General features: G+C 45.4%; 1 protein-coding gene across 1 annotated transcript in view; it reads left to right on the top strand.

The window, feature by feature from the left end:
* The window catches only part of GLI3 (GLI family zinc finger 3), a 259,316-nt gene that overhangs the window by 135,293 nt on the left and 98,078 nt on the right, over positions 1-25,945 (top strand). The window contains exon 4 of the mRNA XM_081799713.1: positions 13,936-14,041. Within this exon, the coding sequence (XP_081655839.1) occupies positions 13,936-14,041 (106 nt within the window). The remainder of the gene's footprint in view (positions 1-13,935; positions 14,042-25,945) is intronic.

Below are 25,945 nucleotides of genomic sequence, written 5' to 3'. Positions count from 1 at the left end.
GTGTTGCTTCATTCTTTTAAACCGGGGGTAGCTGCTCACTTTGGTGTGTTCCCAGATGATTTTACTGACTTGACCTTCTAGAAAAAAAAGGTGTGCCCTCGCGGCCCTGCCTTCTCCAGAGCAGCCCTGTGGCTAATCCTCTAGGGCCCTCAGCCTCCGGGCAGATAATCTCTTTGGGGTTATCTGTTAATTACCAGTGAATGTGTGAAGTATTTGTGAAAGGGCTTTTGAAGTGAGTTCCACGCGCTGCTTCTTGGGCTTGAGCGCCAGGCCCCTGTTTCCCCGGCAGAGGGTTTCCCGGCCCAGCTTGGGTCCCCTCAAGTGCTGGTATTCTCTTGCTAAATTGTTTGCCTTTCTAATGAAGTGAACTGTTTGTTTGACTCCGCAGTGGAAGGTATTTAACCGGGACTAAAGTAAACCTTGGAGACATTCAAATAAGCCATGCATATCTGCTTTGTGAAGGGAAGGAAAACAGTCTGGCCTCGCTCCCCTCCGGGAAGAGTCGTTAAGGAACTGTTGAAATGATAAACGGAGCACAGAGAGCGGATATTGCCGGGCCAGGCTGGGGCTTTTGTGCTGGCCCTGGCGGGCCTGGGAATTCCTCTGCCGGGGCCACAGGGGAGGAGAGAGCCGTTCAAGGCTTGCAGTTCGTAATTGTGATTTATTTATGTGTAGCGGGACTTCTGCTTCATTCAGTCTTGATTAAAACTAGCCAATTAGCCCTCAGGATGGCTGGCGGATGGTGGGGCGACTTTGTTAGTGATCGTGAAGGCTGGCCAGGGAGTATCATGGTGGGGGCCAGCCTGCATCCTCCCTGGCCAGTTGTGGTGAGGACCTGCTCCCTGCCGAGCTGGGTCCCCGGTGTCCCCCGGTGTCTGGGAGAAGAGTCTCAGGTGCTGGGGCGAGTGGACCAGAGGACATGTGGCCGAAATAGGGCCCACCCTGTTCCTGCCTCTGGCCCTGGGGAAGAGCTGAGCTCTGATTGATAACTGGGTGGATGGAGGAGGAGGACTTCTAGCTGCTTTAGACTTCATCAAAGGGTGAAGCAGCAGGACACCTGTGAGGGGAGGTATTGCTGTACTCAGGAGGAGCGAAGTGATTTTTTGTAGGGCCTACTGCAAGAAGAAAATGACAGGCCCTTGCTCAGAAACTATTACGAATTTCCAGATGGCCGTGGCAGGACATGGAAGCAAGCAAGGGCCTTCTGAGTGGGGGCCTGGGTCATGCACACAGCCCCCGGGCTCGGCAGTCAGGGGGAGATGCACCTGAGGCCAAGCTTTGTCAGTTCCTACCTGATGCCTTTAACTTCCTGTCTTCTCTCCTCCCTGTTTTCTAATTTGTGAAACACAGTTAGCAAACACTTACTTCACTGAGATGTGTAATGTAATATTAAAAATATGTGAAATGTTGGGGTGCCTGGGGGGCTCAGTTGTTAAGCGTCTGCCTTCGGCTCAGGTCATGATCCCAGGGTCCTGGGATCGAGCCCAGCATCGGGCTCCTTACTCAGCAGGAAGCCTGCTTCTCCCTCTTCCACTCCCCCTGCTTGTCTTCCCTCTCTCGCTCTCGCTCTCTCTGTCAAATAAATAAATAAATAAAATCTTTAAAAATATATATATGTGAAATGTGTTGAGGGTAATCCTTAGCACGTAGTAAGTGCTCAGTGAGCAATAGCTATTTATTATTTGAATCTTTCTGTGGCTGTAATTTTTTTCCCCTTCTCCCCCGATGGTTGAGCTGACGACCACGTATGGCTAATCTGGAATTCGGGGGACGGAGTTGGGTCATTGCCACAGAACTCACTGAGAAACAAAGACGTGGAGAACCCTTCACGTGCCTCATGGTCAGTGAAGGCTTGAGTGCAAGGGCTGAGCCATCAGATGAGGTATGATGTTGAAGATATCTGCGTGAAGAAGTTGACTATTATGGATGTTCACTCACATGTAGGTATTGAAGGAGAAGCACTTAGAATTAACAATACCCCTTAAATGTGAGTACTTTAGAAGTTATGAACTACCTTTACCTATGTCTCTTGGCCCCTTGAGCAACTTTGTGGGGTAAATAGGGCTGGGTCTTACTGACCTTATTTTATGGGTAAAAAAAAAAAATCTATGTTATGATTATAGTCATTATTGTCATCTGTTTCTATGTAAATCTATAAAACATGGTTTACAATGGGAAGCATTTTCAGCTGTGTGGACAGATGGAGAGAAGCCATTTACTGTGGGAAGGATATACCCAGTAGATATTGTCCTACAAAGGCTGCCTTGTGTGTATTCATTATTCAGTGTGCTGAATGTTTGGCCTTCTGATTTTGAACAAGGGGAGATTGAGTGGGAAGGATGGCTTTTCTAAAATTTCCTACAGAAAGTGTACTAGAGATTGTGCTCCAAGACGACCAGTAGGTTATCATCAATTTGGTCAGTTTCATGGAATCAATTACTAAACCCATGCTTTGTTTTAAATACATTAAGATTCTCAAACTGTCTTTCTTTGGGTCTTTATTAACACTTAACAAACAGCAAAGGGTGAGAAGCAGCCTTGCTGTCGAGAAATGTGTCTGGATTTGCCGACTAGTGGAAACTCATTGAGAAAAGTGCAGGATACAATCACCTTTGGAAGGGTGTGTCCACTATTACTGGAAATGATACATGTCTGTGTATTAAGGCCATAGTCCCTAGGGCTTTAGGTGTACCCAGGTGTAGATATGGACCCCAGAAGTAGATCACGTTCTCTGTCCTCGGGGGCCCGTGGGAAGAACGAATGGGCATCATTGAATTTAGACACCTGATAAGTATAGTTTGTTAAGACAGGGTCCCACGCAGTTGGTCTAGAAACCAGGGTCACTTTGGGAAGAGGGAAGAGAGGACTCAGATGGAGATCACATTGAGAGCCTGGGCCCTTTTAGACAAGGTGAGCTGCCGCCACACCCTGGTGGAGGGCTCCGGGGGAGAACGGGCCAGTTGGCACACCTTCTGAGGCAGTGTATCTCTCAAGGATCACTGCAGAGGTTCGAGGTAGGATGCAGGCCGGTGGGCCGTGGGCAGTCCTGGGAGCAGTAGGGGAGGTGGGCAGGCAACCCGGGGCCTCAGGGTGCTATAGGCAGCGAGCTCAAAGCCCCTGCCCAGTGAAAGCGGTCTCAAGACCATTGGCCTCTCCAGAGAGAAGTGTCCCTGACAGTGCCCAGCTGAATAGACTAGAAGGTTTGTTGACACCCCCATTTATCTATCATTACCCCAGTCCTAAAGTGGAATGCTGGCAATTTGAATTGCTGTTGGGTGTTTGGAGCAGTTAACTTGTCTGGACTGTAGGATGGCCTCTGTTCTCTGTAGACACGGTGAGGTGTTCTACCAGAAGTTTGGGTGCTCAGGGCGAGGCGCCCCTTGCCTGCAGGACAGTTTAGACATCCAAGGGCATTACCGTGAGAACAGGTACTTTAGGAGACGGCAAAACAGAGATAATCTGAAATTTATTTAGCATCCCAAAGGAATTAGGCTAAGAATCAAAAGAAAGTCAGATAAGATGGTGGCAAAAGCGAAGGGCAGCCAACAAGAGAGGAAGTCCCAGTGTGAATCTAGGGAGTGGACCTTGGAGTTGTTCTGAATCCCATGTGGGCAGTTCTGGGGCTTTTTATCTGCATAGCCAGGAATTGGAGAGGAAAGAGTAATACAAGAAAAATGAAGAACGGTTTAGTTCCTTACATTCTCATGAGCCAAAAAGTGTGAAGGAGATTTTTTTTGTACCCTAGCAGCAGTGGATTCTCCCCGTTCTCTCTGACTTCCTTGCTCATCCTGGCAAGAAAATCACTTTGCGGGCTTTATTATTTTATAGTCATGGTGAAAGGAGCCCTTAAAATAAACTCTTTCCTTAAAGGCTTTGTGTGTTCCTGCTTCACGAGGCTTCATAGACAGTGAGAAGTCAGGGTTTAAGGGACAGGAAAGTGGAGCCTTTCAGGGTTCCCGGTGTGCAATAAATGTGCTGGAATTTCAATGGATTCCAAAGGCGTAAAAATAATAGCATTAAGAACAGGCCAGGGCCTTTGATGTTATTGACAAAAAGAGGGAGCGTGTGGGCGAGGGGGGCCTTGTCATTTGTGTCCTGAGCTTTAAACTTTTGACCTCCAACCTTTTGTGTCAAAGAGCTTTTTTCCATATGGGTGTTAGCCTGCTCAAGTATCCCGAATTCACTGAAGCATCAACATTTTCTTGGCGGGAAAGGGCATTCGGTGTCTTGGAAAAGGTCCAGCATGGGGAGGTTATTGCTGATCGCCCACCATTGTCTTCCCGGGCTAGGGGTGGCAGGGTGGGTTTGGATGGTGGCTTCGCACGCCCACGTGAAGTGACTGGCCATGTGGCAGGCAGCAGGCAGCCTCGCAGGGCTGGAGGGTGAGCAGCAGAGCCTTGGTGAAGCCCCGTGTGCGCAGGCATCTCTTGGGACTGGCCCCGTGCGTGTTCTGAATGTGGGAGGGCACCTGGAGTCCTGCACAGGGAGGATTCCGACGAGATGGTGGGGCACCTATTGCTGGAGGCCTGTGGGGTGATGGGAGTCCGGCAACGCCTGCGTGGGAGACTGGCCCAGTCCACTGCCACCATCCCATGGCTTCAGTTTCCTTCCTAGTCTTCCCTGCACCCTTCGCCATTCCTGTAGTAAACATTTAGTGGGTTCCTACAAGGATGGGTGTGCCTCTTCTGGGCCTGGGATGGAAAGTAGACAGTCCCGATCTGACAGTGGGCCAGGGCAGGGATGCCCGGAATGATCGCGGAACAGAGTAAGCGCCTCTCTTCTTTATGGCTGTTCATCTGCCCCAGCCATGCTTACAGCTCAGTCTTGAGTCATCTTATACTTGTGCGAGGGAGAGTGCTTGAGGAGGAACACCAGGGCCCTCTGAGAGCTTCGACCCTAGTGGGAGAGGAGATGGGGGAGCGCGTAGAGGTGCGGATGGAGTTGCACAGGTTGTCCATGGTGCTCCCACACAACCCGAATGATGGAGAAGGGAAGAAGGAGCAAGTGTTCCTTCCGGGTCCCTGGCAGGACTGACCAGGTGGTATTTGCATGAGTCTCGAAGACAGAGTAAAGGTTGAGTAGGAGGGAGTTCGTTCTCCACCGAGGGGACACCGGAGACAATGAGCGGCTGCACATGGGAGCGCTGACATGGGGATGCAGCCGGTTGTTGGGGGCCTTGACTGCCCGTCGGAGGTTGCGTTGCATTGGGAAGGTGATCCTGGGCCACTGCAGACCCGGGGAGCAGGGAGGGACATGGCCAATCTAAGTTACAAGAATATAAGTCTGGAGAATACAGTTTAGATAAGAAATGATAGAAAGCCTGAACTCCGGTAGCCTCAAGTAGAGCCTCAGAGGGCTGACTTTGGAGTGAAAAAGACACTGGTGTGCCATGCTTTCCTGCATTTGCCTGAACGAGGGCCGTCACCATCGCTCTCCAGTGAAGGAACGGGCGGACTCATCATACCTGGTCCTAGGGTTATCAGGAGACATAAGTGAGGCCATGAGTCTAAAAGACTTAGTACAGTACCTGACATGTGTTAAAGTACTCATACTTGTGACTGTTTCTATTGTTATTAGTAATTACTGTTAATGAGGTAAACCTTGAAAGGCCTTTGGTTACTGATTGATGGGAACTGGAAATGGCCTGGCCAGTGGAGTTTAAAGAGGAGAGAATAAAAATCTCTCTCTTTTTTTAAAAAGATTTTATTTTTATTTATTTGACAGAGAGAGAGCATAAGCAGGGGGAGCAGAAGGCAGAGGGAGAAGCAGGCTCCCCACTGAGCAGGGAGCCCAATGCGGGGCTGGATCCCAGGGCCCAGGGATCATGACCTGAGCCGAAGGCAGTTGCTTAACCAACTGAGCCACCCAGGTGCCCCAAAAAGTCTCTCTTTTTAATTAAAGATTTATTTATTTGAGAGAGCAAGAGCATGATCTGGGGGAGGGGCAAAGGAAGAGGTTGAATCCCAAGCAGACTCCCTGCTGAGTGTGGAGCCTGAAGCAGAGCTCCATCCCAGGACTCTGAGATGGTGACCTGAGCTGAAATCAAGAGTTGGATGCTCAACCACTGAGCCACCAGGCGCCCCCAAAATCTACTCTTCACCAGTTTCTTGTCTGATACTGAACCGAATGAATATGTGCCTCATTTATTTCTCATTGGCTGCAAAGACACCAGCCAGCATATCCCTGAGGTCACTGCTGGTTTTCCACTGTCATCAAAATATTTCTCATGCGGACTTGGATGAGTGGCCTCATTCTGTGCCATGGGACTCTGCAGACACAGGTAACTAACTCCCTGATGCTCCGAGCATCAGCTCCGTCGGTCTCTGTCCAGGTCGGGCTGGGGCTCCTCATGCCCCCTGCTTCAGAAGCAGGATTGAGACTCCAGTAGGACTTCCCAGTGCCTGGACTCTGCCACCTCCAGCATGCTCTGCCAGCCCAGTAGAGAGAGCACCTCCTTGGGTCATAAGGCCTTAGTTTCATGCAGCTTTGGGTAGATCATTTAATTTTCTGAGCAGATAGGGGAAGTGTCCCTTCTTAACTCTCTAGATTGTCATGATAATAGGAAATAAAGAGAAACAAGACTCAGGGGAATAATAATAAAGCTTTGGAAATGATTCTTGGGGTTGCCAAGAGCATCCCATGAGGAAATGTGTATGAGTTTTATAAAATATAAATCATTGTATTCCTTTGCTATCACGTTTCACTACCTGTTTCTGCTAATTTTGCAACACTGAAAAAGTGTTTGGGAGCTCTTTTTTGAGTAGATCTGTTTTGGATAGGATACAACGCCTAGACCTTACCTTTGTTGATTAATTGTTGGCTTACTAACTAAACCAGGCAAGCTCTGAGTCCACTGTGTTTCCAAGGCCTCTGTAGTTAGATCCGAGATACCAAACACTTTTCCTGCAAACATTTCATCCTCTGCTTTCATGTTATCAGCATTAAGATTCCTAGTGCAGATTTTTGGAGCTATGAATTTGGCTTTTGAATTATGCTGTACCAAAAAATGGTCATTGATATAAGACTTTGTGATTAGTAATCAATTCCCATCTCTTAATTTCCAAGCTTACTATTGTCATTGGAAATACACCATTAGTATATTTCAAAGTAAATGGATTTGCCACTCTTAGAGGTAGTGAATCCTTATATGTAGTCATGTGATTTCCCCCAGAGAATTCTGCGGTTTAAGTAAAATGGCTGTGAACCTTCTCTCATTTCTCTGTGCTGCCTTTTCTTCTGTTTACTTTTTCTCTCTATCCTGGCAGGAAAGCTAGAGACAACAAAAATGTCATGGATGCACATATATGGGATCATGAGCAAGACACATTCCAGAGACTGGGTGGAAGGATTCCTTTGGTTGACCAGTAGATAGATGTGGTCTATTTCCATCATTGGGAATCTAGGGGATGAGATTTTTAGCTGAGAAATGTGCAAAGGCTTGCTGATGAAGGAAGTTAGAAGGAACCAAAAAGGGGAGAGATCAGTTGTTTGTTCACTACCCATGACACATTCAAGGTGGTAAAGGCAGAGGGCTATTTGTCATTTTCTTTTGGAAATACGTAATTATGTTTGTTAAGGAACATGGTACGGATGGGTTATGGTATGACCAGAGTGTAGTGCTCCGTAGCATTTAGGTCTAAAATATTAATTAATTTAATATGCCTATGTGCTTGCATGGAAGAAATGATAGAAAGATTGTTGTTTGAGTAGTGGGAAATGCCCACGGAAATTTACATATTCAGGAGTGCCAGAAATAAAATTCATTGGGTTTTAATAGCATAGTTTTTGTTGTTATTTAGCTTTCTAGGGGAGTGCCCGTGTGGCTCAGCTGGTTAAGTGTCTGCCTTTGGCTCAGGTCATGATCTCCAGGTCCTGAGATCGAACTCCACATCGGGCTCCCTGCTCAGAGGGGAGTCTGCTTGTCCCTTTCCCTTTGTGCCCCCTCCCCCGCTTGTGCTGACTCTCTCTCTCTCAAATAAATAAATAAAATCTTTAAAAAAAATAATTAGCCTTCTATGAAACTTTGTGTATATTTTACTTAATTTATAAGGAAACTTAAATTTGCAAGTGTTAAATGATTATTGCCATTATTTGCTAAATTTATAGTCAATTTCATTCATCAACATGCCTGTCTTAGAATTTGTTTAGGATAGGTTTTGCCAAAATCACAGGATAAGTATCCCTTTTCAGAATAATTACTAGTATGGACACTTCTGTAAAGATATTTTTAAGTGACACAGATTGGTATCTAAGTACTTTACATATGTAGTGCTATCAGTCAAAAATTACATGGATAGGAAAGAAAAAATCTGTGGGCGGTTTTTCCGAAGGGTAAGAATTTCAGAAAATTCCTTTATTGTGGTGCTCTAGGACATGCAGTTTCCTCAAATGGTTTTCTGTAAAAAGGCCAGGCAATAAATATGTCAAACTTCGTGGGCCATGTGTTCTCTGTCATAACTAATCAACTCTGTTGCTGTCGTGTGGAAGCAGACATAAGCAGTTTATAAGCAAAAGAGCATGCATGTCTTTTAATAAAACTTTATTGACAAACACTGGCCCACACACAGTAGTTTTCAGATCCCTCCCGTAGCGTATTCTTTCCAAGTAAGGCTCCTGCTGTGGTATAAAGTAACAAAATAATAGATCTTTTTTTTTTTTTTTTAAGTGCAAGACATCTATAGATTTCTCAAGTATATTAGAACCAGTTTCTTAAAACTTGCGCCATGCTACAGAGGGTCTTATAAATGCTAATGATACTGGAGATGTTTTTCAGTTCTGTGCCACAAGCGTATGAGACCACAAAGAAGATTCCTCATGCGCCGTGGGGTGAGTCCACCGGGTGTTCGAGTCAGTCCGCTGGGTGGTGTCTCCCTCAGGCCACCGAGGCCTCGCAGAGGTCTCGCAGGGACCGAGGTGATGACTGGGGATGCCCAGGGCGGAAGAGGCAGAGACAAGACCCCCGGTGACTCTTCCCCATCTCCCTGAAGGGGGAAGGGTCTCTCTCCCTCTCCCTTTCTCTGGCTTGAGACTTCCCATTCGATAGTCACCGGGTGATTATTTTGGTGATATATTCTGGTATAGTGGCTGGTGGCCACATGGGATTTTAATGATATTTCTGCTGACAACAGGCGATTGAGTGAATTTGAGGGGCTTGGACATTCCTACGGGCAGGGTTTTGCCCTAATGACAGGAACAATAATCTCTATCTAGTTCTGGTCTCGAGTAAGTTCCAAAGTGAATGCGCAGACGACTTCAGTCTTTAAATTAGCCAGGAGAACTTGGACCCTCAAGTACCCTCTGTGAATTATACTCCTTTAGGGCATGAAGTGAGCCAACTTTGATCTCTCTTTTTTAAACTGCAATTTTTATATGGAAATTTCATACCTTAAAAGACAGTTTTCCAGAGTGGCATCTAAGAGATCTTCTAGCCCGGGGATCCTAAAACTACTTCTTGGGAGAAAGATGCAACCAAAGATAAATCTCGAAGTGTCTTTGTCTGGCTATAGCTTTTACGATCAACCCAGGCTGTTGTGAAGAGACCTCGAAATCAATGCCTCTCATTCCTAATGAGACCCTTAATGCGTGCCGTGATGACAGCCAGCATGAAATCGAACACTGACAACTATACCCAGCACAAATATTTTTACTATGCATTTCAATTTAAGCACGTGTCAAGCCAATTACATATTTATGGGGTTTAAAGGCTATTCCACTGAAGCCTTGGATAATACGCACTCTTCAAAGCTCGGGTTAGTACAAGAGGAATTTGGTCTAATAGTCAAGCCTCTTGCACGTATGCAATAAATCATCTTTGCAACCATAAGCATGTACAGTTGACTGCTTACCACGGCTCCGCAGCCTCACCCCCACCTGGTAGAATTTTAATTCCCTCAGTAAAATTGATTCTACCAGTTCTGCACATTATTCTCCCCGTCTTCCATTTAGCCCGTTAGTTTGCTGACAGTAGAGTACACAGCACTTAGCAGCTGGTTTGTGGAACCATCAGTCAGGAAATTGTATGATAAATAGGAGGTAGCCAGGTTTAGTGGCACTTCCTTCTGCTTCAGCAGTTTTCTCCTGACTTTGGAAAAGTCATCATGCGGTGTTTTGTCAAGGGCCCGAGCAGGAGAGGGCTGCGGTGCGGCATCTTTCTGCACACATCCACTTGAGTTATGATGTTCCACAGCTGTGCTGCTCGTGTGTAAATAGTCACCCGCGTGGTGGTTAATTATGGTGGCTGCTGGCAACACACGCCTGTTCTTGTCGTGCGGGTTTTCTTGGACGGCTCCTTGGGCCCGTGATGGAATACACTGCGATCTTCCACATACAAATGACAGGCCAAGGTGCAAGGGAAGCACCCAGCATTGGAGGATTTGGGAACTTTTTTCTGTGCGAGCAATGCATGAGGGTTAATGTCATGCGATGGCACAGACGGGACGGGACAGAATCATTGTTTTTTTGTTTGTTTGTTTGTTTGTTTGTATTCTTCGTTTATACCATTAAGCCGTGCTCAGGCATGTCTCGAAGTGCAGGAGGGGTGTTGCAGTGCATTTTTCCCGGAAGGTAGCTCAGGAGCTGTGGTCTCCACTGATCACGGATGCACCAGGAAGAGTTGTTTGCACAGACTTCATCAGTCCAAGAGAACTTATTTTAGGCTGCATCAAGAGGGAAGCAAATAGAAAGAGTAAAATGCTTAAACTAAGACCAGATGTGTGTGCTCAAATCAGATCAATCCCATTAATTTTTGTTCTTTATTTACCCTAATTCCAGAATGCAGAATCCACAGATTTCCTTAGGACATAAATAAGCACATACTCTCAGTCAGAATGAACTTTTAAGCTCACAAGACATCAGATGCAACAGTGAGGAAGGACAACGAATGTCCCAATAATTGCATCTTCCGTTTTTCTCTCAAATTGTTTTTGCAGTGCTTGGTCATTTTCTCTTTCGTTCTGGAAGGAGAGAGGGCGAGAATAAGAGTGAATTAAAATCTTGTTAAAATACCTTCTCATTAAAGTGAAAAGGTGGCAGTGCCTTTTAAATGTCCATGACAGCCCTACAGGTTTTCTTGGGGAGGAGATTTTTATGCTGCTCGGGTGCACTCTTGATTTTATAGGATCAACAGGTCGGTCTTTGCCTGTGTGCACATAATCAGCGCAACTTCATGATCAAAACTCAAACGATGAGAAGGGGTGTTACTTCCCAGATGTATGAGGCAGATACTGAAAGTGGAATAAATTCACACATTTTGAGCCCCATGTATATGAAAAATGTGGATTTGTGCCTTGTCGTAATTCATCGTTGAACCCACATAGAGAAAAGCAGATACGGTTGACACCCACTTATCTGGTGGAGAGAATTAAATCACACAGATCACAGCCAAGAGCCAGGAAGGGAAGATGTGAAAAGATCTTCCAACTCTGGTGTGCCTGTCACAATGTCCCTCAAAACAGTCCTGAAAAATATGTGGGAGAAACCCTCAGGAGGTGGGCCAGACTTTTTGAATGCTTGACTGAAACACAGTGCTCGTGGCCTTATTTCTCTGATTTCTAAGAGCAGATGATGTGAACTAAGTTTGAAGTCCACGGGAGGCAAGTGTGTTCATGTGAGCAGCAACCACTGAAGGAGACCCCCACCCCGCCCGCGTCTGGTGGCCATCCCCCTCACCCTGGACTCAAATCTGACACATTGAGGCCTGGTTCAGAATTCAAAATCTGGAAATATTTACTGAACGTGTGTCAGACTTTCAAACTAGTGAAAAAGATTACTCCACTCAATAGTAGGTTGTTTTAAGAAGGATGAATCATTTTCGTCGAAAATAGTTAAGTGAAATTGGACATTTTGGCTCCGCAGGATGACTGACTTGCGGGGCGCCCGGACTGAATTTGACAGCAGTGCTAGATCAACTTTCAAACTTAGCATGCCAGCCATGAAGATTTGCATTACAAAAGATGCCAACACCCTTTACTATTAAGTCCTAAGCAGTGCACTTAAAATAGAATTGATTTGTGTGTGTGTGGAATTTATACAGCGTATAGCGTGGCAAGTGATGAGGTGGTTGGAAATCCTTCGCCAGTTCAGTTTCCAGCGTGCTGTTCTTGGTGATATCACAGTGACTAGCCAGGCCCCACGATGATTCCTCTTGTCCCTCCTTTATCTTACAAGCAGCCCTGGATACAGTCAGAAAGCCTTTGTGTTACAACATTCCTCTCCCAGTCCTAGAGGTTTTCCAAGAAAGTTTCCACATCTGGTGGACCCATACCTTCGGGCATTGCCTTGGTTCTGTCAACGCTGTGTCAAGAGTGTTTCACTCTTATTTTATTTTTTTTTTTTCCTCCTAACCTTACTAGTCGATTCTCAAAGGAAGGAAGCAAGGGCAAAGTTCGAACAAGGGAAGTAAGGTTTCATAATTTTTTTTTAAAAAGGTTGTTACGTTGACATTCTAAAAGATGCTTGTTGAAGAAAGTTTAGGAGAAAGAGAAATGTATAGGGAGGAAAAGGAAAAACACCTGAATTCATCTCACACACACACACACACACACACACACACACACACACACCACTCAGACACGGGGACGTGTGCACATCCACGGTGTGGAGGTGGGTCACGCCTGGTCCGTGTTTGGCACAGCCCCTCACCCCCACCTGGAGCTTCTATGTCCCTTCTTCCAGACGCAACTCAGAACCTGTTTGCGGGGCCTCATTTGGATCGTCTGTTCTACTGGCTACCTCAGGTCCAGCAAAACCTTCAGACTTTTAGAAAACGCTGGAAGCCCTCCTGAGGCACCTCTGGCGTGCACATCAATCCCTGGGACTCTCTTCGCCTGCAATAGCATGCGTGTGTGGAAGGCAATATTTGAAGAGAGGCTTCGGTGTATATGCTGTAATGCAGGGCTCACGGCCGTGGAGACACCTTCACTCCATCCCTTTGTTTCCTGAAACGTGGGGAGAAACTTGGGATCAGCCAAGCTTCTCATGATAAAATCTGGCAAAATTCTCTTCAGGTTTTACGGTGGATCACTATTTAGAAAAAAAACAAAAACAAAAACGTTCATGTTCAGATTTGTCCGAGACGGTCCGCTTAAGTTACTCTAGTCAAAGGAGTTGAGGAACTCTCTGAAGTAGTACACACATGGGAGCCCAGGGAACGCTAACCCCAGCCTGAGCCCGACAGCGGAGAGGCCGGTCTGGGTCCAAGGTGAATGTCAGGGCTGCCGGCCTTCCTTTGCTCCCAGCCTCCCCCTGTCAGTGTGAGAGGGTCCTCCCACCTCCTCCGGCCCGGTTAGCCCATTTCTCTGGCTAACCTGTAGATTTGCTGTCCTTGTCCTTGTGTCAGGACTGTGGAGGCCTGACCCAGGACAGGAAGGAGGGGAGTGTGCCTTTAAATGTTAAAATCATGTGGACGTGTGCGTCTGTGTGTGTGTGTGTACCATGCATATGTATGACAGAGCAGACATACATGTATATAGACCCGTGGATTCTAGCAGGGACTTTAGAAAAGACTCTTTCTTTTAAGAAGCATCATGGATACGAGAGAAACAAAACTAGTCTTTATATTACGTCTTGTCTAAATTTCCATTGACGGTACAATTATAGAAAGAAACGTGTGTCTTGAAATCTGTTCCTTTTGGTTTTGTCGCTCCCTTTACCCTTCCCTTCAGGATGGGACATGCCTTATTCCCCTTTCTTGTTTTTCCGTGTCGGTTGTCGCCGCGTTCCTCACCCCCATGTCCTTGGGGGCGCAGGTACGAGGTGCTTGGTCGTACTTCTGGGGTCCCCTGTGGCCTCCTAATGACCTTGGAAGAGTATTTCCACAGATTCTCGAAAGTGGACCCGGCCTACGTTGTGAAGGCAGAAGCACGGTGTGGTGTCGGGGGCTGGGATTCTGTTTCAGAGCGTTCCTTTTATACATGCTGGATTTTCTTTCTGTTTCAGACCCTTCTCATCTCTTTCCTGCATTCCACCCTCCTGTACCAATCGATGCGAGACATCATGAGGGGCGTTACCATTATGACCCGTCTCCAATTCCTCCACTGCATGTGTAAGTAGTAAAACTTGACCCCTTAACGAAGTAGAACCGAGCACGAGCTCTTCCTGTCCCACGACGTTTTGTTAACGGTGCGCCTCCCGGGCTTTGAAGATGTGATAGGAGTATAAGATTTACTTTTGAAATATGGCAAGCCTGTCTGTTCCTGGACTCACTGAAGCAGATCCCCGTTGCTTCCTGAAGAATGCCTGTCACACTAGGTGGCTGGCAAGTATTCACTATATATTTTGCTGACGTGTGTTCTGTGGGCTGTAAATACTAAATTAAACAGTCGAGGTCTAATGGAAACTTACCCCTCAGAGAATATGTATCTGGGAGAGATTGGGTTTGAAGAGTTTCATGCTAACGTTCCCGTTACCTGGAAGTCCTTCCTGTCCCAGCGAGCACAACGAATTGTCATGAAATTTTCATGGTGAATTTTCAGGGCCCCCATGGTGTGCCCGGCGACAGGGACTTGATTGATGCAAATGTCTCCCAAACAGAACGGCACCCATGATCAAGTGCGTGATTTACACAAAGATAAAGGGAAAGAATGATGGTGATCACGTACATTAGAAAAGAAAGCAGAGCATTTTGTGGAAACAAGTATTATCTCACCCAGGTTGGGGGTAAAAAGAGTAGTGGACTTCCACACTAAGATGGTATTCTCTTGTCGTCATGTCCGGAGGACCGTCTGGAACTGTAATTACCGGAGCCAGCGTCTGGGAGGGGCCGCCCTTTCCTCATGGCCTTGATGTATACATTTAGTCAGATCTGGTAATCACCCTACATTCTGAGACAGTAAAGTTAGAAAAGCACAAATAATACTTTGAAGAATAATGCTGGTTATTTAGATGGTAGATTGCGTCTCCGTGGCCATTAGTTAAGCTGTGTAATTACGTATATGCCAAAGAAAAATGAAGTTGTTTTAAAACAAGTCCTCCTCTGTGAACAGAATTAATTGATATTAACAGCCGTAACTACATGCCCATGTACACATATAATATTTTACCAACAGTTTTTTGGATCCATCCCCCATTATTGAATTGTAATTTCAGAGCAGATTTGCCTGGAGGTAAGTAATAAATCTGTGTTGCAGACTTCCATGAGCATTAAAGGAGAAGTGGGTATTTATAAAGAGGGAATACAGAAACTTGTGACTTATTCTTTGATTTTTCACTGGAACACAAGGAAGTGTTCACAGGGTTCTGAAGCCTGCTAAAAATAAATAAAACCATGAGGCCAATTAAAAACCCGTATACAAAAAGGGAAGGACGTTCCAAATTCAGGCCAAAACCTGCCGTGTAATTCACCCCTGTGGTCTGGAGGCTTTGCGGGGCAGATGGGCCCACAAAGGTCCTCGACGAGGCTCTGCCCCGTGGTACAGAGCCAGCAAGGACCAGACCAGCTTTGGAGATGCACATGGCTGATTCCTCCCAGACTCCGGTCTCTGTGACGTGGTAATTTAAATCAGATTTTCTGTGGAATTTCAGAATTCTTTGTGCTTCCCAAAATCCTGTTACAGAGAAACTTCCCCCAAAAATGAGTTTATATGATGGAATGAACTAGTTCCTATGGGTTCATTACAGTTTGCCTTGTTATTAAATGCAAATATGAATTTAACCGTTAAAAATCCCAAGTCTTGGTTCTTTGGCAGAATACAACAATAGCAAGCCCTCACATAGCCCACACATTGTGTTCTGGGCCCTGATCACTGTACCTTCAGTATTAGCTCACCTGTGATAAGGACACCGCAAGATGAGGCAGGTCAAGTTTGGAAAGTCCTGGGGTTGGGGGTTGCATTTCAGGTATGACTGCTGAGCTGGGATTTTTATAGGTTTTAGGGACTTCCTGCTTTTCCAGCCAAGCCTTCGGGTACTTTCACACAATTGACTAAATGGTTGTCTAGCTTCCTAAATGGACCGTTACCAATATTCACAATGTCAGGCTAGTCAACCTTCCCGAGGCCTACAGGAGAGTCCTGGAGGCTTCGGAGCATCATTGCCGTGGGCAGAGTGTAGTGAGGAGGTGGGTCTGTGGCCCCCCGGGACTGCTAGCCCTAGCAGGGTTGTAGATGGCGAACCTGGGCTTATGCACTTGGCTCCGGGAGGGTAGGGCCCATCTCTCCCGTGCGCCTTTGTAACAGGACATTCTTAGGGCCCTCAGTGGCCCTCCCTTGCTGCGTGGCCAACTTCTGCTTCAACTCCTCATCCTCAAGGCCTAATTCAAATGTCATTTCTGCTGGTGTTCCCGAGGCTGTTCCTCAGAGCACCCCACGTGAGCCTTCACTGTGGTGCATACCCCCTTTCCTGGTGGTTTCCTGCTCGTTGCCCGGCAGTGCCCAGCACCCGGCCAGGCCCCTTGGAAAAGGTTGTCCATCCAGGAGACTGGATGAGCAGGACAGCTCCAATCCCCCCACGCTTGCTTTATTTACACTCACCTGTTCTGGGAACTCTGGTAACCTACCCTTGCGTGGAGCGGTTTCATCCCCTGGAAGTGCGGTTTTCTGCCTTACCGGACTCCCCAAATTGCAGGAGGAGTTCAATGAAGTCCTATACGTGTGGGTAGTCTTCGGAGCCCAGGGCTCTAAACGAGTGCTGGGAGTTAGCATTCGAGGCAGTGGGGGCCCGAGAAACACTGGCCTCGCTCAATCACGAACCCCTTCCTGCTTTTGCACCTTCTCAGGTGCTAGGAGTAGACGCCTGTGATCATTTTGGGAGCGGAGGGTCATCTGGGCCAGGATGGCTTCATTGCTGAAATGTAGACATCTTTGCTGAGCCGTAAAGCAGTATCCTGGAAAAGTAAAATGGTTTTATCTAGAACGCAGGTTCCAAAATGCTCTCTCTGTAACTGTCTTCTAGAAAATGAGATCAAGTGAGCTTACAGAGTTTTTAGGATAAACATTTCTAATTATACCAGGACAAAATTGGGGGATATTCTCATTATTTTGTACACATAATTGTCCTTCTGGTGCCAGGTTTAAAAACGAAATTATAAGTCTCTTGAAAACGGGATTTGTGTTGATGACAGAAGCACCGCCAGATCTCTGTTTAGAAGGATGGCAGGAACTGTGATAATTAAGCTATCATATCCTATCATTAAAGATTCTATTGAAAGAGGTTTATAAATTGCTCCTCTTTTTAGATAAACCACCCTATATTAAGGCATCAACGATATGGTGCAGAATTAAATTAAAATCTCATAAAATGAAATATGTTCCGTATTAGCCGTTTGACACTTAATTTGCCTCTGAATGAGTAGAGGAAATCACAAATTAACCTGCCTTTGTTTTTCCAACCATGGCTTATTAGGTGTTAGAACAACTACAATTACAGCCTAATAATAACCACCGGGGCTTAAAAATATGTACGGAAATTTGTCCGTTTGTGTTAAAGGACCCAGCTTGTTAAATGCAGTGCCTTTAAAAGCTTACCCTGCCTCTGTCTCTCGGGGCATTACCCACAGTGCCTGGTCAGACAGTGTAGACAGAGCATAGAGACTCACATTGTTTGAAGTGTCCTGGAAATAATAGTAGAATTTCTTAATATTTCCTTTCTTAACTCAAAATCATGACTTTACATTCATGGGCTTACAGGTCAGACGGTGGGATGTAGGCATCTTCTTTTCCTGAGTTGTCACGGAAAGGTTGTCCTAGAAAGTGTAAGATGCCTGCATTATGTTCATTTAATTCAAGTAGCTTGGAATTGAAGAAACACTGGAGGTGGGGAATTTCCCCTTTTCTTCTGAAAGTTACTCTCTACTGACTTCACCAGGACCTGTGGATAAACTGGAATGTCTCTCACTCTCTCAAATTGTTTGCTCTGACCACAGAGTCCGTGTGGAAGCCATACAGAAAAGTGCAATGTTTTGGAAAAATATCAGTGAGTGCACTTAATTAGATTATTGAGTTGTTTTTTGTTTTTTGTTTTTTGTTTTTTTTTTTGGAGCATTCATGACAGAACCTGAATGTGTATCCAGAGTGGAGCAGATTTTTCCTTCCTGGTCTTCTCCGTATCCCATGCCTTGCATTGCTCAGTTCTGCATAACTCCAGGAGGCATTATTGTATTCTGTGGGGGTGCACAGTGCTCTTGAGGCTAAAAGGTACTGCTTGTTTTCAGATTTCACTTGGAAATTGAGTCAATTGCCATATTACGCTCCCCTCCCTCATAGTACAGTTATACGTTCAAGTGACTACTTTCGCCTTAATGAAGAAAGTACTCTTTCTCTTATATTTTGAGTGTGGGCTTTAAAAAAAAAAAAATTAGTGTCCGAATCCATTTAACGAAACTCCCTTTTAAAAACTAGACAGAGTATTCGTAGATACCCAAATTATAAAGTTTTAAATAATGCATTTATTCTGGATTTTCTCTTGGAAGAGATGTCTGTCTTGTACCTCCAGCTTTTTGGAGCCAGAGTTTTCTCATTTATGGACCCATATGAATTGAATTTCAGACAGTCCATTTGCTTCATACTGAACTCTGCAATTCATTTTCCAGAGCAGGATCCTTAGTTACTAATCCATTACGATCATTCAAGCCCCATAGACCTTCTTGCCAGCTGAGCCGAGAGCAGCCCATGTCTGGAGCTGGGGATGTGAACAGGGTTGCGCCCCCAGCCAGGAGTCACAGAGGGTGTGACCCTTCACCATCCACTCCACTCATTCGTCCCAGAAAACCAGCTTCACCTTTTCTCTCTTGGGGGAAGTGAGTGCTCGGGTTCTGTCTTATTCGGCAACTCTTTATTCTCTTACTTGAGTCAATGTGGCTCTTTCTGGGGCTGCCCGAGTCCCTGGAATGATTCCACCTAAGTAAGGAGAGGTGCTCTTCCTACTGAAAGTGATCCATGGCTTGGCCCTTGGAGAGAGGGCTCCATGCACAGCAGATCACTCGTGTTAGCTGTGAAGTGGAGGGCACTGGAAATAAGGAAGGCTTTGCCCCGTGATTATGATGGCCTTTTAGGGATGAGAGCAGGAAGATGAGTAGCAAGTTTGGAGCATGAATAAATACATTTCTTTCCAGAGAGAAAAGGTCGAAGAAAAGACATGTTATTATGGTAAAGGCTTAGACAAAGGAGGGCTAAGTAGCTGGCCCGTACTGCTCTTCCGTGTCCTTCCCTCATTTCTTTCCACCTTCCTGAATTCACCACCTTGCATGCTGTACCAAGTACTGTACCTGTTGGGAGCTCATACAGTAGCCATTCAAAAGCAGGCTTCAGCCTAGCTGCCTACTTAAAACTTTGTGACGGGCCCATACACATAATAGTGGTTTCATTCTTTTCATTCCCTTCAGCAAAGTACAGAGGTTGAGCAAAACCTTGTATTTGTATCTGCGGGCATACCCAGTCTGGAAGATTTGAAGAGAACAATTTAAAATTAAAAAGGAAAGTCCCTTTTTCCCTTCAGTGCTCTACTATAACCCTTACTAGGACTGGTAAAGTGTAGTGACGGATTCCATCAAACGACTAGAGCTAAAATAGTCTAATAGTCCCACCGCCCTACCCCCACCAAAAAAAAAAAAAAAAAAAGAAGAAGAATAGAAAAGGTGTATAATTGTATTTCTTGAGTACAGAGACCATCTGTGTGGGTTTTTCTTGCATTTGCTGGGCCAAATCCACACCATCCACACCATCCACATAGTAGCTCCTAAATCAGAATTATTTTCAGGAATGATAATGAGCTGTTTCTCTTAGGCCACTGCAGGATCACGGCCAACACCTGTTCTTTGCTTTTGTTTGTTTACTGTTGTTAGAGCATATCACCTTTATGCCAACAAGTCTAGCACGCTTAGAACTCAAAATCAAAAGCTTAATAAGTTAATACTTACTTATATTATAGTACTTCTCATGATGTCTGATGTCTTCCCTGATATTAAACCGGTTACTGGTTGTAAAAGGCCAAAGTTACCTTATATGACATTTATTACTGATTCCCAGGCCCTTCATGTGGAAATAAAGTTAATGAAACTAGCAATCTTCAATGGAAAACCTTTTTAAAAAGAAGAGCAAAATTTCAAAACTAAGGGGAAAAAAAAAAAGACATGAATAGACAGTGCAACGTGAGAAAATACATAGCGACCATACCTTTTATGTGACATTTGTGAGTATTTAACTATGGGCGACGCACAGTTTTAGAGACGTTACATAATTATCTCACGTTAAACTTAGAGCGGTGCTATGAAGGAGTCGTCATGACCAGCCTCGTTCTAAAGATACGGAGGCCTTGGGCGCCTGGGTGGCTCAGATGGTTAAGCGTCTGCCTTCGGCTCAGGTCATGATCCCAGGGTCCTGAGATCGAGTCCCGCATCGGGCTCTCTGCTCCTTGGGAGCCTGCTTCTCCCTCTGCCTCTCTCTCTCTGTCTCTCATGAATAAATAAATAAAATCTTTAAAAAAAAAGTTAAAAAAAAAAAGATACGGAGGCCTTGATGCAGGGAGGTTACACAGCTTGGGAGTAAGTTGTGCCTCAGACGTCCCCTCCCCCGCCCCGTTACACTTGACTTTCATCCTCTGCTTGTGAAAATCAGCACTGCACACTTTATTGGTCTGCACCTACTGGATGAGCCCAAACAATTGTAACAATACCCGATAGGAAGTTCTCAGTGTCACCGGCTGTCCGTGTCTTATGCAGATTTCTAAGGTAGGAAATATGGCAGTGTGAAGAGCCATAAATAAGCCTTCGGACCTAATAAGCCTGTCCAGAGCCAGCAAACTTACATACACACCAGTGTTTGCTGCTGTCGAATTTGTGAAACCAAATGACTGGACAGAGTACATATCCAGCCAGAGGGAGCGGGTTGGTAAACATGATGTGTCAACTTGGTAGCCTGTTGGGCAATCCTTAATGGGCGCATTTGAGAAGAATGGATCAAAACATGGGAAAATAATCATCAGTGATTATAGCAGTGTACTCTACAGAACGTAGGCCATGTTGGACTGGGTCATAACGTGTGTCTGCCTGGAACCTTCGTCCTTCCGAGCCCCGTGGCTTGCTCCCTCACCTCATATACTTCCCAGCACTGATGTCTCCTTATCAGAGAGGTCTTCTGTGAAGACTGTCTGATGGAGTTTGGCAACCTACTGCATAGGAACCTAGTACAGCCCAAGGCCTGTTGTTGTGAATAAAGTTTTATTGGAACACAGTGACCGCCTCTTGTTTACTCTTGTCTCTGGCGGCTTTAGCAATCCATGGCCTGGTTGAGTTGGGTACCTGAGATAGACAGAATATGGCCCACAAAGCCGAAAAGATAAACTTGGCCAACCCCGACCTAAAATAACACCTTCTTTCCAGCCCCACTCTTTGTCCCCTTTTTCTGCTTTATTTTTCTTTCTTTTTTAATAAGCAAATGCCATGCACCGTATTTTCCACTCTTAGACTTTCCTACTGCTAATCCCAACATTTTTCATTACATATCCTGTCCGGTTCGAAAAAGAAAATACCTCTTATTGTCTGGTTATCATTCCTCAGGCTTAACTGAAAAAATGTAAAGCCTGCCTAATTTTCAGGAACTACTTTAGGCTTACAGCCACGGTTCCCTGTGTAAGTATGAAAACGTGCGTGAGTTTCAGTTCCTCAACTTTCAAAATTTTCATGAGCCGGCAGCATAAATTCGGACCAACCGGTACACACTTTACTTTCCATTAAGAAATGAGCATGAAATAAAGTATATCAAAGGGCATCGCACTTATTTCTGTCTCGCAGGATTTCTAATGACTGAAATCCTGAATTCGGTCATCGGCTGCAGAGAAAGCAGGCCCTAATTATAGTGCATATTCACAGAGTCTGAGCGGCCGCTTCTTGGATAAAATTCCTGTGTTCTTTGTGCTGTGCTCAGCAGTCAGGTCCGGGAGCAGATACTGACTGGAGGTATTCACGATCACTGAACCGGAAGCTGCCGGCTCTACAGAGCCTGCTGTCAAACCTGTTGCAGGGGCCTGGGGGCCTGGGGGGTACTGGACTGTAACAGACTTTTTTTCTCTGAGTACAATGCTTCCACTCATGTTAAGCCTGGCTTCAAAGAAAACAGAAATTTACTGCCACGGTTTTATTTATTTTTCAACATACGTGTTTGAAGAAATTGAACTTTAACAGCATTTGTCCCAAAGGGAAGACACTTTGGGGTGAGTCTCGTGGGATGATGACCGGCCAAACGGAAGGGGCCTGCAGCTCTTCCTATGCGGTCCTCTCTCCTTCGCTTGGGTAACAGAACCCGCTTTTTCCGACTAAACAAAGACATGCCATTTCCTATAGCAACACAGCATGCTGAGTTCATTTCAGACCTTTCCCCAGGGGAAGAAAGGCCCATGACACAGGCGTGCCTGTCATTCATTTCTTTTTGTTACCGTCGCACCCCCCATCCCTGCTCCCAGCGAAATTCATACATCAAAAAATAAAATGGGCGCAGACTTGTTTCCAGAAACCTGCTCGCTCACTTTCTGAATCCTAAGTAACAAATTAGCTAGATTTGTGCATCTTTGGTGATGCGAGGGAACGAAGCACGCTAAAAGGAATTAGCAGGGGAAAGGTCAGTTTAGAAACTCATCCTCTGAGTCCTAAAGTAGGGCTGTCTGGGCAGCACGTTCATTAGATCACTGTATTGAAAAGAACTCTGAAGAGCAAAATCTTGACCATTTTTAGTCTTCATGTGATCTTTGTGAAAGACACGTCAGAATCGTAAAGGCATCATTGGATCGCACTTGGGTAAAAATTAACAAGTTGGTCCCGTGGCTTTATGGTGCCGTGCTTTCCTCCTGAGCTAACCCAGCTGAGTTGGTGATGGTGCATTTGTTTTTGTAAGTCTGGTGTTGAGAAAAACGTCAAGTGCGATGCTAGATCTCTCCCCTGCACCTCTGCCTCTCCCCTCCCTTCCGTCTCTGTCTCTCTCCACACACACAGAGGAAGAAAAGAATGTAGAGAAAAGGGTAAGAGATGGCAGAAACAGCCTTTAGGGCATTTGAGTGCATGGCCAGGAAAGAAAAAAAAATAGAGGTCTGTAATCTAAACCCATAGATTCTCTGAAATCCAATCACTTAATATTCTGGGTTATGTAGCCTCTCCCATGTTTATAAGTTATAGATATTTAAAACTTTCTTAAGTAGCTTCGGAAAGATTACCGATTCCTTAGAAAGTTCTTGGTTGGGACCACTTGAAGGGAATAGGGAGTTTAGCCTCCATCTGACAATCTAAACTAGTACCAAAATGCAGTAGAGTTACAACTGAAGAAATTCTTTTCTAGGTTCACCTCCGAGAACCCTGCAGCACTAGTCGCTAGTCTTACCTGTGAACTGCTCCTAAGGGGCCCCAACCTCCCCAGGCCCCAGGCCCCATCAACCCCACGTAGTCAGAGCTCTGCCTGAAGGAATTACGTTAACCCCGTGCACACGAAGTGATCCCTAGGGCCTGACAAGACTAATGTATATCTCCTGCCACCTGGGAAAGAGTTAGGCCCTAACCAGAGAACCACCAGTCCTTTACTCACTACATTCAAGTAGTATCCAAATATTGCCAAGTTCATCAGAACTGAACAGCATCTCTATTATAGGGGGGCTGGCAGGGGGGAGGTGTTGGCAGTTAAATGACCTGCCTCATTTGCAAAACAAATCACCAAAGCATGTTGCTTGAATATGATTTCCATTTTTAAGACAGAGTCCAAAGAAAGCCTTCCGGGCTTGCTAAAATGCTTCTTGCCTCTATTCAGTGGAGTCGTTGGCTCCCGCATGGAACAAAATTCCCATATTCCTAGCCTACTTTGTTTTCAACATAAACCATGCACACCAGTGAAAGTTTTCAGATACAAATTCAAAATTGTCAATCAGTAACAAAGGCTATGAGAGCTCTAAAAGGGGCTCTGATTTTAAAAGTTTTCTCATATCATATTTGCCTGGGATAGAACAGATTAATCTTAGAATTACAGTTGGCCCTTGAACAATGTGGGGGTTGGGGCACTGACCCCCCCACCCCCTGCCAACTGCAGTCGAAAATCTGCGTATAACTGTTAACTCCCTGAATACCTAATCGCTAACTTGCCTGCGGTTGACCAGAAGCCTTAACAGTAACATAAACAGTTAACACGTATTTTTTATGTTGTGTGTGTTATATACTGTATTCTTACAATAAAATAAACTAGAGAAAAGAAAATGTTACTAAGAAAATCACAAGAGAAAATACGTTTATAGTACAGCTTTACCAAAAAAAATCTGGGTGTAAGTGAATGTGCACATCTCAAACCTGGATTGTTCAAGTCAACTCTATATTGGAATATATTATTTATGTTACCTAATATGTTTATTGGATTTATTTATCTAAAGTAAGTATTCTATGTATTTCATTATTTTACTCTACAAATCATATATATTCTGTATTATATGCGCACACGGAGCTCACTTCTGTCCATTTTCCGTGTGGTAGTTTCAGTTTGTCCTTGGGATTAGTCCACATGATCTTCCATCTTCCATCGTAATGGAAGTAGCCAAGAGGGGAAGAGAAGGTCAGTCTAAAGTATTTTGATCTTGTTTTAATGATCCAAATCTGGTCACCTCAGACTCTGGATTTCAGGATGCAGCGATACACCGGTATCGAGAGACGGACAATCTAAGTCAACGTTCCAGTGGAAATCGGGAATGGTGGGGGTGGGGGCTGGAAGCAGGGGTCCAACATCCTGGAAAAGGCAGCTCGAAGCCTCTGGAGGGCTTCTCTCCGAGTCAGAGAAAGTCCTGTGCTGTCTGTGCAAGAGGATTTTCTACGTGGAATCCTTGAGCATGTCGCAGGTCTGTTCTCATCCTCTAGAATGGGGCTCTCAGGCTGTGTGGGTCTGAGCTGGGCAGCTCATGAGCCGGCGAAGGCCTTCCTGTGATCTGGAGAACAGTCAGAAGGTGTGTTGGACCATATGGAATTTGGGCTAACCTCCCCACCGTGCCCCGTCTTTTGACCCAGGCAGACAGACGTAGGACTTTTCAGTTATTTTGCTTATTGTTGTCTGCTGTTTCTCTCTTTGTTGGGAGGAGGGAGGTATGTGGAAGCTGAACTGCAAGGCATGAGAAGTGGAGTCTACCCCTTACCCCGCCTCCAAGTGTATCGGAAAGAAACATCCTTCTTGGTCTGTTTGCTTTGCAAGGGCGTTCTTTGATGAGGCCTTTGTCCGAGGTCCCCGCTGAAGGCTCAGTGTACTCAAGCTCTAGAAAAGGCTATTGGCCCTCCTTTGTTTTCTTTGTTGAACTGTTTATTTTGCTTTCTTCCCACGAGGTTTCCTGGCCTTGCTCTGACAACGCTTTTCTGCATGAATTACATTCCTCGGAGCCACAAGTCTCCAGATTCTTCCGGCCCATTTGATTCCGGCCTGTGTGATTAGTCCATCGGTTCAACCTGCCGTGGGTCTCTGCCGAGCAGGGTGCTCACCAAGTGCCCCTCACATGGAGACCTAAAGACGCTGGTCGCCTCATTAGTGAGAGGGTGGCACGGGCCTCCAGGGTGTCAGCATTGCTGCTGTTGAACTCCCACTAGGTTTAAAATCACTGCCTAAAATCCCGGTCATTTGGTCTCCTTTCAGTGTGAGGCTGTTGAAGGAGGTATTTCAGGCAAGTTCAGGGCACGGCGTTCGTGCCCCGTTCAGTGACAGAAATCGTCCTGTGCTGGGGAGCGCCGGAGAGCCCATTAGCATCATTTAAGTTAAATGTACATTTTGAAGGAATTTCATAATCATTTGCATAAAATGCATTTACATCTGTGCAGAAATAATAAACAACAATAATAAAAATTGCTCAGCTGTCTTAATCCTGGCCATTATATTTTCTCATGCAGTAGAGGTCATTTTCTGAAATACGGTTTATGACTGAGACAGAGACGAACAATGAGCAGACTTACGAATTACGGTTTTTTAAACCTCTGTTAATAAAGATTAAACATTTGTTTAATGAGTTATACCTTCAT

This window comes from Leptonychotes weddellii, chromosome 12, assembly GCF_054177405.1.
Source record: "Leptonychotes weddellii isolate Sample4059 chromosome 12, ASM5417740v2, whole genome shotgun sequence".
NCBI lineage: Eukaryota > Metazoa > Chordata > Mammalia > Carnivora > Phocidae > Leptonychotes > Leptonychotes weddellii.
The sequence above is the reverse complement of the archived record's forward strand: the minus strand, read 5'-3'. Positions and strand labels throughout refer to the sequence as shown.